Consider the following 12435-nt stretch of genomic DNA (forward strand, 5'->3'; position numbering starts at 1 on the left):
TGACTTGTCCACAGTCATTCAACTGGTCATGTCTGAGGCAGGATTCAACCTCAGATCTACATGACTCCAAGCCCAGCATTCTATCCACTACACTACTAGCTTCCTCAGATAGTTTAGAACTATTGCAATCATATGTACCATATTCACCCTTACAAACAGGTTTTAATTTGGATCTTTTCTCTAAAAGCTGAGCTTGTCTGACCACACGTAACTACTCAAATCTGAAATAACCCCCATGTCAACTTCTGTCTCCTTTCTTGAAAATATTTGTGTTGTGCAGGTAGATGTGCAGCTTTTGAGGAATCTACAAGCCTTATTGATTCTTTTATTTCTTAATCAAAAAACATTTTTCAAGGTAATTTGTGCCCCTATTAAGTGGCACAGTCAGATGGTGCAATGAATAGAGTGCTGGACCTGAAGTTGGGAAGATTCATCTTCCTGAGTTCAAATCCAGCCTCAGATATTTACTAGGTATATGACCCTGGGTAAGCTGTTTAACCCTGTTTGCTTTAGCTTCCTCATCTCGAGAAGGAAATGGCAAATCACTCCAGTATCTTTGCCAAGAAAACCCCAAATAGGGTCAACAAAGAACTGGATATGAATTAAAAATTTGACTGAACAAGAAGAAGTAGGTGGCACAGTGGATAGAGGCCGGAAGTCAGGCAGACCTGAGTTTGAATCTTGCCTCAGACACTTAATAGCTGTTTAACCCTGGGCAAGTCACTTAACCTGTGTCTGCCTCAGTTTCCTCACCTATAAAATGAAGATAATAGCACCTCCCTCCCAGGGTTGTGAGAATCAGACTAGATGATACACATAAAGTACTTTGCACTTTCTATGGAGCCTTAAAATGCCAAATGCTAACTGCTGTCATTACCATTACTTTGAATTGAAAAGGACCATAGTATATATTTTGACTTGATTTGTAGAAACTTGTCTAATTCTTCCCAGAATTTTTCCAGTTCTTCATTCTCAGCAGCAGATGTTGGTACATGAGTTTTCATTGTTTTCATGGGGTTCTTTTAAGTTGGTGGTCATGATGATTACTGCACATGGAGATGACTGAGTATGCCCATCCTCTGGGGGCATGAGAAAACCAGCTTTGCTGAATTGATGCTTTAAGGAGAACCTGTGAGTTGTCTTTCTATTATGTTTCAACTTCCTCATGCCTTCCGGCTTATTTATATTGAGAACGTCAGTGAGAATGTGGTTTGGTTCCTCTAGTCACAGATCAACTCATTGGTTGTTGGGAAAAGATACGTGTACAGCACCAACAATTAAATTAATATTTGTACACAGTTCCCTCTGCCTGCCTTTGTGCCCGTCTACCACAACAATGGTGAAATGGGGATCAAAATTACACCTACCGTATAAGGTTGTAATAAGGATCAAATGAGATAATATCTGTAAAAGCATTTAGCCAGCACCTTACACATGCAGGTGCTTAATAAATGTTTCTCCTTTCCCTTAAATAATTCACTCTGGCTCAACCAGACAGTAGATATCCAGGATGGAATCTGAACCAGACCTCCTTGACTTCAAGACCATCACTCCAATCACTAGACTAGACCATAGATACTGACTGTATGTATTTTATTTTTTTTTATTCTCTCAGCCTAGTCATGAGCCTTAGACTCAGCTCTATATATAAGAGACTCACCCCCAAGCCAAGCCTTGGCCTTGCTCCACCCCCTGCTCCACACAGAAGTCCTCTTCATGTTCTCTCACCTGTCTGAGGGGAGGGGTATCCAAACTGCTGTAGGTCATCAGCTTCCTCTCGCCTTCGGGTGTCCGTGGATCTCAAGGACTGACTCCTCGAATTATATCTTCCACTGGCTATTTGGGAGGAGAAACAGGGAGGGAGAAGAAAGAGAAGATCAATACACCGGATCTGCTATCGGCTCAAGCTCCAGCCTCTTTTCCCTCCCTCGTATTCCTCCCACCCAGGCAAGGAAAGACCATGTCTTATCCTCAGACCAAAGGCTCCCTGAGGTCAATCCCTTTAGACCAGGGATTTCCTAAGGTCAAAGGTAGTGTATCGCCCTGAGACCAGAAGCTCCCTGAGGTTTGGGGTCTTCTTTCCTTTCATATCATACCCTGCCCTAGAATTCCCCAAACTCTTCCTGACAAGATCTGCTGAGTCTGAACTCATGACCAGGAAGGGTCATAAAATTTAAAAAAGAAAAGACAAAATCCCACATAGTAACATTCTCATTACAATTTGATTTAACATTATGGAAGGATTTAAAAAATGCATGAAGTCATTAAGGTCGATTATTAGAGAAATCTCATAAGCTGAGACTCTGGGCCAGGGTGAGGGGGGCGCCCTTTGGGATCAGGTTTGCTCAAGGCATAGCCCTTATCAAATCAGATCTCAAAAGATACAACCTGGTGTAGTGGAATGAGCCCTCAACTGTGAAATAGGACACCTGGGTTCCAGGGCTGTCTGAATCACTCAGTAGAATCCTAGAATATCAGAGCTGAAAAATCTTAGACACCACCTAAAACCTTTTTTTTGTATCCATGGAACCGTTGGATGGTCTGGTAAAGCCTATGAACCCTTCCTCAGAATTATGTTTTTAAATGCCTAAAATAAAATACATAGGATTTCAAAGGATGTCAATTTTATCAAAATATGGTTATCCAAATATTAAAAAAAAAAAAAAAGCACCGACTCCAGGGTAAGAACCCCTGATCTAGCTAAAGCCCCTTAGGAATGAGAAAGACTCAGAGAGAGGAAGTGATTTGGCTCCAGGTTACACAGTTCATTTGGAGCCAGTGTGAGGCAGGGATGGTCCTGGTCCCAGCACCATCACTGAGTATAATCTAGAATGGGCCATATCTTTTCTCTGAGGCCAAGCTTCCTCTTCTGTAAAAGTAACAAGGCTAAAATGAAAAATGATGTTTACTGTTTCTTCCAGCTCTTTTATCGGCCCCCATGAATAATCCAGAAGTCACCTCAGGGATGGGTGACTTTTCGTTTGTCTGTTGTCAAGGGATGATGCCATTTTATGACCTTAGGCCTCTAGAAGCAGGGCTGGATACATGTGAACATAGATGCTGGAGCCTAGGAGTGTTGGACACAAAATTTGTTTCCCACAGATAATTTATAAGGTATTTAATACGCTCATGCATAATTGAGAGTTAATCATGAAAGAGGATGCTATCCCTTTATTATTACTGAAAAAGAAAACTGCCTGAGGAAGGGGGAAGAGAGGTCCAGGCTTCATCATTCAAAATATCATGGATAGGCTTGACGCTGATTTTCCTAGTAAAGGAAGAAAACAACCCAAAGGCCTCAGGATTAGAGGTGACATGATACATCAAAAGGTATGCTAAGTCTCAGTTTCCTTAGATGCAAAATGAGGAGTCTGACTTAATCTCTCGAGTTCATTCCAGCTCCAAATATATGATCATGTGATCCTTCTACTAGTCAAGAAAAGCCAAGATTTAGGCATCCAGGTCATGATAGTGTCTTCTCTCCCATGGGATCATTCCACTCTTCACATGACTAACCCAGCATGGGTATGGGACAATGGGGTCAAGATTTGGTGTCCTAGGGCTAAAATATCCTTGCCCCTTTCTTACCCCAAGAATTTTCCGCATTCCCTAGCAATCTATTACATTTTCCCAAAATCCCATAATCCCTCTCACACATTCCAACTTCTTGGAAGTTGGCCCCCATGAATTGCCCCCATGTTCAGCTCCTCTTTCATACTCCATATCCCTGTCCCAATATTCCATAATCTAGACCCAATATTACCCAGCCCAGAGCCAACATTCTGCAACTCCTCCCTCATATTACATTGCCCTGTCCCAACAATGAATAGCCCAAATCCAACAATCCACATTTTCTACCCCAACAGTGTTTAGCTGCTCCATTTTCCATCACCCAGTCTCAATATTCCACCACCAAAAACAAACATTCCAAATTCATACGTTCACTGACAAGTTCTAGTTCCTAGTTAGACAAAAGCAGCCAACTTCCCTGAATTGGAGCCTCTATAGATTCTCCCCAAACCTTTCACTCTCTGATTTCCTATACTCCATCCCACATTACCCAACCCTCTCCTATGAATAATTTCCCATGATAAGGTGCTGGGTCAAAGCTGAAAGTGTCTGAGTTTTAGATTCCAAATGCTGCTTTCACATAAGGAGGAAACGAGAAAGCCCAGGTCCTCAGAACATTCATTAATAATACTTCTCATTTGTACAGCATCTGGCTTCACAGTTTACAAAGCACACGTCTGAGGGAGGTCTTGGAAATTTTATTATCCTCGTTACCCAAAAAAGGAAACAAATATTTGAGAAGACTATGGGGAAGAAAGGTAAACTGAGGCCCACAGTGAGCTGAAAGAGATGAAGGGAGGGCACGGAGGACAGATAACTTACTATTGCATGCCTTTCTATTGCACAAACGGCCCTCCTCCAGGACGCCCTCACAAGCTGCCCCGTGGCCAGGGAGGGCCAGGCATGTTCTCTTCCGGGTCTGGAGCCCCCCTCCGCAGTCCCGAGTACAGTCTCCCCAGAGGGACCAAAGGTTCCAGCCACCTAGGCAACAGAAAACAAAAATTCAGAAGATGAAGGCATTCAGGGTCTTAGTACAGAGAAGGGCAGAAATAGAGGGAAGGGTGGGGAGAAAATAGATGAAATAGAGGTCTGTGCCTAGCCTCATCAAGCTATTCCTCCCCCATCCCATCCAAATAAGAAATCTTCCTTTATCATTCCCACTCCCACCCCACCAACGCTATACCTCTCATTTTCAAGAGCAGGCTCAAAAATTCCCCTCCTCCTGGAAGCCTTCCAGGATTGAACCCCAAACCCCATAATGAATACTACTCCTCATCTCTTTAAAAGCCAGGGCTCCCCTGACTAGACTAGACTCTGTTCTAAGATACCCCGGAGTTCTGAGCAGTGTGAATAGGAGTTTCCTGAGAAAATGTTTGTACTTAGCAGTATTTTCTCCTCAAAAAGATTAAAGACAAAATTATATATGTATCCAAAATACTTATTACCTACGGCAATATTCCAGGGAGAAAATAGGCTTAATTTCCTTTATTTGGATCCAAATTTTCCTAAACTCCCTCCCCGCACATATACAGACACTTTATCCTGGGGGTGTTTCAGGCTTCCAAGTACCCATGGACAAGCATTTATGATTTTCATAAGCATATTTCAAGCCCTAAAATATTCCACTGCCAAATTAGTTAGGGAAATGTTATCTTAAGCCCTTATGTACACATAAAATTCTAGAATGTCAGAACTGGGAGGTAGCTCAGAACATAAAATATGGAATGTCAGGGCTCGAAGGGAAATTGTAACATTGAAAGCAGAATGTCAGGACTGGAAGAGACCCTAGAATAAAGAACATTGGATAATGTAGCTAGAAGTTACTGTGAAACACAGGGGGTGAGAGCTAGAAAGGACCTTAGAGAGAGAATGTTGAATATTAAAGGTTAGAAAGGAAGCTGGCATATGAACATCGGAGCTAGAAAGACCTCAGGTTACAGTGTTGAATGCTGAGTTTAAAAAGATGCTAGAATACAGAATGTCAGGGCTTCAAACCCTCATTTTACCCAGAGATCAATCTATCTGCTGGTGGTCTGCTTCTTGATATGTCTCTCCCTCCTTTGTTTTTCTTAACTTAGTCAATGAGTATTAGTCTTTTTTCTCTAAATAGGACACATGACTCTCCAAACCAGAGATCCAGCATCCTCCCCATCAGACCACCAGAATGCATGTCCCCCGTTCCTGGGGGCAGTTGATTCATTCAGATTTGGAACATCTGTCTTGGGACTGAGATATTCTGATTGGTGGGGTAACTGAGGAAAATTCACCTGCTGTAGATGCTTATACCTAGCTGGCCCCAGGGCAGAAAATATCTCATATCCCATTCAGACATCCACCAGAAATCATCTTGCCATCTGTACATCCTTATGCATTCCCCACTCTCCCCAACACACACACACACACACACACACACACACACACACACACACACACACACACCTCTCTGTGTCTCTCTGTGTCTCTGTCTGTCTGTCTGTCTGTCTCTCTCCCCTCTACCTTTTGCTATAGTAACCAATTACTGTAGAGTACCAATCAGCTGCTCTATAGATCAACTCACCGTCCTTGGAATTCCAAATACCAAAATTCCATTCCCTGCTCACTACTCCCCTGTAGAACTGCCTAAAGGGCAGGCAATATCTCATGTTTGTTATTTGTGTTTCCAGAACTTAGCACAATGCCAGCTTTAATAAAAACACTTTTTCATTCATTCATTCATTCATTCATTCATTCATTCATTCAGCTTTCATATCTCTTTAGCACATTCCTGATTATTTACCATCCTAGGACCACAGTGTTGTTCTGACAGAGAAAAGGCAAGAGATCTAGCTTTTCAGTATTTTTAGAGATGTATTGTTCCATTTGCCTTCTCTCCTTCAATTGGATTGGACTGGGATAAGGAGGGAAGGATGGAAAGAAGTTAGGGGAACCTCCCCAAAGCAGAGTCAGAAAGAGTTAAAAGATAGATTTCAAAGGTTCCTTAGTTCAGCCTCTCACTCAGGGTAGGAATCCCCTCCTCAGCCTTCCTAACAAGGTCCTGCTTGAATACCTCCAAAGGTAGCAAACTCACTAGCATTCTGATTATTAGAAAATACTTCCTTTTACGGAGGCCTGCTTTCTTCCTCTTGACTCACATTCTCCTCTCCTTAGATCTGAGGTCTCTCCTTCAGGGCCAAACAGAAGAAGCTTTACTATGCCCAAAAGAGAGCTCTTCAAACGTTTGATGAGACCCATCATTTCTCTCCTAAGTCTTTTCTCCAGGAGAGAACTGACTATCCACTTTGGTTGATCCCAGAAGGGTTAAAATCTGAGGTTAAAGGTGCGACCATCTATTCCCCTGAGGGACCTTGGCCATCAGAGCTTTGTAAGGTATTTCCTAGATATTATTCTCTCCTCCTCCTCCCCACCCTTTCAGCCCCAGTAAGATTTGAGGATCCAAGGCAGAAGGTTCTGAACCTTTGGCTGACCAAGGAGAGCTAAGATTCCAGAGGCCAGCATGAACAGTGTCACCACTTATGAAGTAAAGAGCTGTGAATCTGTTGGGGAATGAGAAACCTAGAACCACAGATACGGTTGGCCCCTGCAGGGATCTCAGCCTCGACCTGTTCCTTTGGCAGCAGCAGGGAGAACAAAGATCAGGAGAGGTTACATGAACTAGAACCCAGGTCATCAGAGTCCAGGTCTAGTGATCTCTCCTGTATATCACCCGGACTCCCTGGGAGAGGTTTGGAGCCTGACTGGGAAGGAAGCATACTTCAGCCTAAGGGATGGCCGTTATCCTTCTCCTTCCTGGACCTTGGCTTCATCCTCTATGTAAAACAGACAGAATAGCTCCTTCCCCACCTTTGTCTTCAAGTTGTTATGAGGATTATGTGAAAAGTGGAAATACTTTGTCAGTTTCCATACCTAAGAGAAGAATTATTACCTAGACAGATACCTACCTGTGTGTATGTGTGTGTGTGTGTGTGTGTGTATGTGAGCACGTGTGTGCATGAGCTCTCAAACAAGATGACCAACCGTGGTGAAGAGCAATCTCACATGCCCCTCCCCTGAAACCATCCAGCATGACATCCCTGGCTGCTCCTGAATTTGAGATGGGGGCAGAGCAGGGTCTGGCATCTCCATCTGGAGCAAAGCGAGGCCCTGTTGTGCCTGAAGGCCTGTCCAGCTGGCATGGACCATGTGCCAGGAAGGCCACTCTTGCTGTCCCTGCCTTGTACTATCTACAGGAACCTATGTGCCTCCCTCGCTTCTGACAACTCCCAGCCCTGTCCCAGACCCAACTCAAGTTCCTGTTGTGAGGGACGGTTCTCTTGGTCTGTGACTAAACCTGTGCCTGTGTCTATCCCTCTCCACAAATGTCCACGTTTCTGAGAATTTGTCTGTCAGTGCAATCAGGCCCTATACTGTTACTCTGTGTATGTCTCTCTCTGTGTCTGTCACTCTAAGGGGAGGCCTCTGTCTGTCTCTTTCTGTGACTGTGTGTGTACTTGAGCCAATGTGTGCAGTATATGTGTGTGTGTATGTGTGAGTGTGTGAGTGTGTGAGTGTGTGTGAGTATGTGAATGTGTATGAGTGTGTGTGTGTATATGTGTGTGACTGTGTGTGTGTGAGTGTTTATATGTGTATGTGACTGTGCATGTGTGTGTGTGAGTGTGTGTATGTGAGTGTGTGTATGTATGTGTATGTATATGTAAGTGTGTGTGTATATGTGTGTATAACTGTGTCTGGGTCTGCTCATCTCTGTGTCCTATCTATGTGTAAGTTTTGCTAAGGGCCTTCTGGTATATGTGCTGGGTGTGCACTCTGTGTGTGCATCTGCATGGCAATGGGAGAAGCTGGCATATCTGTGATGAGAGGGATAAGAGGGTAAAATAGTGGAATAAGTGTCATGATGCATTCCATTGACTAGCACCTACTACGTGTCAGGCCATGGTCTAAGCACTGGAAGTGCAAACAAAGCCTCAAGAGTAAAGATAAGCCAAGTTCCTGGCCCAGCTTTGCCATTAAATTACTGCATGATTTTGGGGACGTTTCTTGCCCTCTTCTTGCATTTTTCTCCTCATCTGTAAAATGAAGGAGTCACATTAAATGAAACGTGGGTACCTTCCAGTTTTAACATTCTGTATTCTAAGGTCCCTTCCACCTCTACCATTCTGTGTTCTAAGATCCTTTCTTAGCTCTGACATTCGTTGTTCTAAGGTCTCTCCCAGCTCTGACATTCTGTGTTCTAAGGTCCCTTCCAGCTCTGACATTCACTGTTCTAAGGTCCCTTCCAGCTCTGACATTCACTGTTCTAAGGTCCCTTCCAGCTCTGACATTCACTGTACTAAGGTCCCTTCCAGCTCTGACATTCACTGTACTAAGGTCCCTTCCAGCTCTGACATTCACTGTTCTAAGATCCCTACTAGCTCTGATATTCTGTGTTCTAAGGTCTCTTCCAGTTCTGACATTCTGTGTTCTAAGGTCCTTTCTAGCTCTGGCATTCTGTGTTCTAAGGTCCCTTCCAGCTCTGACATTCACTGTTCTAAGGTCCCTTCTAGATCTGACATTCACTGTTCTAAGGTCCCTTCCAGCTCTGACATTCACTGTACTAAGGTCCCTTCTAGCTCTGACATTCTGTGTTCTAAGGCTTTCTTAGCTCTGTTAAAGGACAATAGAGTGTAGTGGATGTGGCACTAGAATTGATGTTTGGACAGGACTTGAATGCCACCCCCGAAGGTCTCTGTAAGTCATGTCCTTTTCCCTGAGAGTGACTGTGTCTCTGAAAATTTATTTGTGTTTCTTTAAATAACTGGGCCCAGGCCAGTCTCTTCCTCTGTGCAAGTCCTTACCTGTGGGACCAAGAGCCAATCACATCATCGTTCTGAGTTTGTTATTTTATATATTCAACAAAGACTACAGAAATTACAAATAACAAAAAATATATAAAGGACTTTCAAAACTTAAATGTGCTATATGAATGCTAACTGTTAGCATTACTCTAAGGACTTTGCCAACTGAGGTTAGTGCACTGGACCTGGACTCAGGATGACCTGAGTTCAAATCCTGCCTCAGATACTTATTAGCTGTGCGACCCTTCACAAGTCACTTAACCTCTGTCTGCCTCAGTTTCTTCAACTGCAAAATGGCAATCATAATAGTACCTACCTCCCAGGGTTGTTGTGAGGGTCAAATGAAATAACTATAGGGTACTTGGACCATTGTAGTAAGTGCTTAATAAATGCTTATTCATTCCCTCTAAAATTCTGTCCTGTGTTTTAAAGTCCTTCTAGCTCTGGCACTCTCTATTTAATGGTTTGACAAATCTTCTGGTGTGTTCTGAGCCATGGGTTGTATATGTAGTATATGATTAGGTAAATGTTGTGTTAGTAGCAAGTGAACTATGACCCATAAGTTATGTGTAGGTTGTGCATATGATTTGCGTGTGCAGTGAGTATGGGGTCTGGGTATGAGGGGGGCATTTCCTCCAGTCAGTATTCCACAAAGGAGCCTTGCTCCCATCCAGTACTTCCAGGCAGTATTGGAGATCATTGGCTAATTCCTCCTCACATTTGCCTCCAGCCTAGGAGATTGAAGGTCATCCCATCTTTCTCCCAGTCTGCCCATCCACCACCACCATTGCCTACCTTATGTAGGTTTAGATCAGGTCACTAAACACTGAGCCTCCAGCTTTCACTCTACCTCTCCCTCCTTAAGTAAAAATGTAGGCAGGGAGAAGAGAAGAAAAGGAGAGGTGAAGAGGGCCTTATTATAATGATGATAACAATTTACATGTAATTAGACTTTTATGACTACAAAGTACTTTCATCTATATTTCTTCCATTTTTTACAATAATAGAATGTCAGAGCAAAAAAGGAAAAAAAAAAACAGAATCTCAATTAGAAAAGACCTCAAACGGGCATACTTTAGCAAGAATATGCATTATAACCTTGAAATGTGGTCTCCAGCTTCTAATTAAAGACTTCTAGTGGTAAGGATCTCACTGTCTCCAGAGAGAGGATCACCGTTCCACTCATGATGTTTGGAAGTGTTCCTTATAATAAGCCTGAATCTTTCTATCTGAAACTTGCTCTTTGCTTCTAATTCTCTTAATTCCAGCGACTTCCTTCTGTTGGTTTCCTGTTTATTACATATGTTGTTTGTTTGTATGTAGTTATCCGCATGTCTCTCCCATTAGACTGTGAGCTCCTTAAAAGCTGGGGCTGTCTTAGCACACAAAGCTTGGCACATAGTAGGTGCTTAATCAATGTTTATTCACTGATTTCTGCCCTCTGGGCTTCTGAAGAACAAGTCTAATGCACATTTCCTAAAATAGGCCTTTAAATATCTATAGACTGCTAGCATTATAGACCCACCCATTTCCTCCAGCTAAGTTTTCTCTACTTGAGGCTCAAGAGCTCTCATTCTTAGTTAGTAGGTGTATTCCATGGTCTTCAGGCTCCTCCCCAATCTGGCTGCCCTTCTCAAGCCACTCCAATTTCTCAGTGTCCTTCAGAAAACATGCTGCTCAGAAATGAATGCAGTAGTCCAGATGGAGTCTGACCAAGAGCAGATGACAAGGTCATTATGACTTTCCTCCTTCTGGAGTGCATCTAGCCCAGCTACCATCTTCTTCCCCTAACTTCCCACTCCTGCACAGCCCTAGGCTCAGAGAGAAGAGGTTTGCCCAAGGTCACAGAGCAAGACTAGAAGAGAGAACCATCCAATAGTAAATCTATACATTACTATGGGTAGGTAAGATGTAAGATCTCTTTCAGTTCTAATAGCCTAAGGTTCTAGGCATCGTCCAGCAGGGGGTGCTGTGGGCGAATAAATCAAGATGCACGGAAAGTCAGAATTTTTTGCACAGGCTTTATAATGAAGAGAAAGAGAGTACTCTAAGTAGGATCCTAAGATTTAGAACTGGAAAGAACCTTGGAGGAGAGCATCTGGTCCATCCTTTCATCATATTGATAAAGAAACCAAAGCCCAAAGAATGGAAGTGATTTGTCCAATGTCCCACAAGTGACAGAGCTGAGCTGGGATTTCAGCCAAGATCCTCTAAGTTCCAAAGCCAGTGCCAGCCACACACCTGTCACATTGGGAAATCAGGGGAGTCTGTCTCTGGCCTTCTGGAGGAGCTCTGGAAAGCTCGACTTCCTCTTCTTATTTCTGTCCTTTCCTGTCCTTTCAAGCCCTCCACCTTGGTCTAACTCAATAAATATTTTATTAAGTGCCTACGATGTACCAATCACTGTGCCAAGCTCTGGGAATACAAAGGAATAAAAAGCGTCCCCTGGCCTCAGGAAGCTTACAATTTAATTGGAGGAGACAATAAGGAGATAAGGTGGGATAAATACGGAAATCATCACCAGAGGGAAGGCATTAAAATTAAGAAAGATCAAGAAAAACTTCCTATAGAAGATGAGATTTTAGCTGGATCTTGAAGGAAGCCAGGAAGGAGAGAGGAGGAGGGAGAGCATTCCAGGCATGAAGGGCAGAGACAGAAATTATGCCTGAACTCAACAAAGGGAGGGTCTCCTGCAAGGAACAAAGAGTATGTGGGGATAGGTGAAAAGGGTAGGGTAGGGTAAGGTATAAGAAGAATAGAAAGGGAGGGGGGTGGGTTGGACAGTCTTTGAACACCCTACAAAGAAAAAAATATTAGGATGGAGAGAATCCATTATCTCAGCTGACCTATCCCTGAAAAATCTGCAATATGCCCTTCACCATCAAAGCTGCCTTCCCCTGGATGCCCTCTGATTTATCAGCATCCTTCTTAAATGACATTCAACAATGGATTATAATTATAATCACCCCAGCAGGACCAAGTCATGTACGAAGCATCTTTGAGTTTCTGTCCCAGAGGAGCTTTTAAGTCTTCA

The 12435-nt window shown here is 43.2% G+C and overlaps 1 protein-coding gene across 2 annotated transcripts in view; it reads right to left on the reverse strand.

The window, feature by feature from the left end:
- ADGRB1 (adhesion G protein-coupled receptor B1) overlaps positions 1 to 12435 on the reverse strand; it is a 262780-nt gene that overhangs the window by 168587 nt on the left and 81758 nt on the right. For both annotated transcript variants that reach the window (XM_072602911.1, XM_072602909.1), the window contains exons 3-4: positions 4393 to 4551; positions 1729 to 1836 (exon numbers count right to left, since the gene is read on the reverse strand). In XM_072602911.1, the coding sequence (XP_072459012.1) occupies positions 1729 to 1836; positions 4393 to 4551 (267 nt within the window). The remainder of the gene's footprint in view (positions 1 to 1728; positions 1837 to 4392; positions 4552 to 12435) is intronic.

Source organism: Notamacropus eugenii, chromosome 4, assembly GCF_028372415.1.
Source record: "Notamacropus eugenii isolate mMacEug1 chromosome 4, mMacEug1.pri_v2, whole genome shotgun sequence".
NCBI lineage: Eukaryota > Metazoa > Chordata > Mammalia > Diprotodontia > Macropodidae > Notamacropus > Notamacropus eugenii.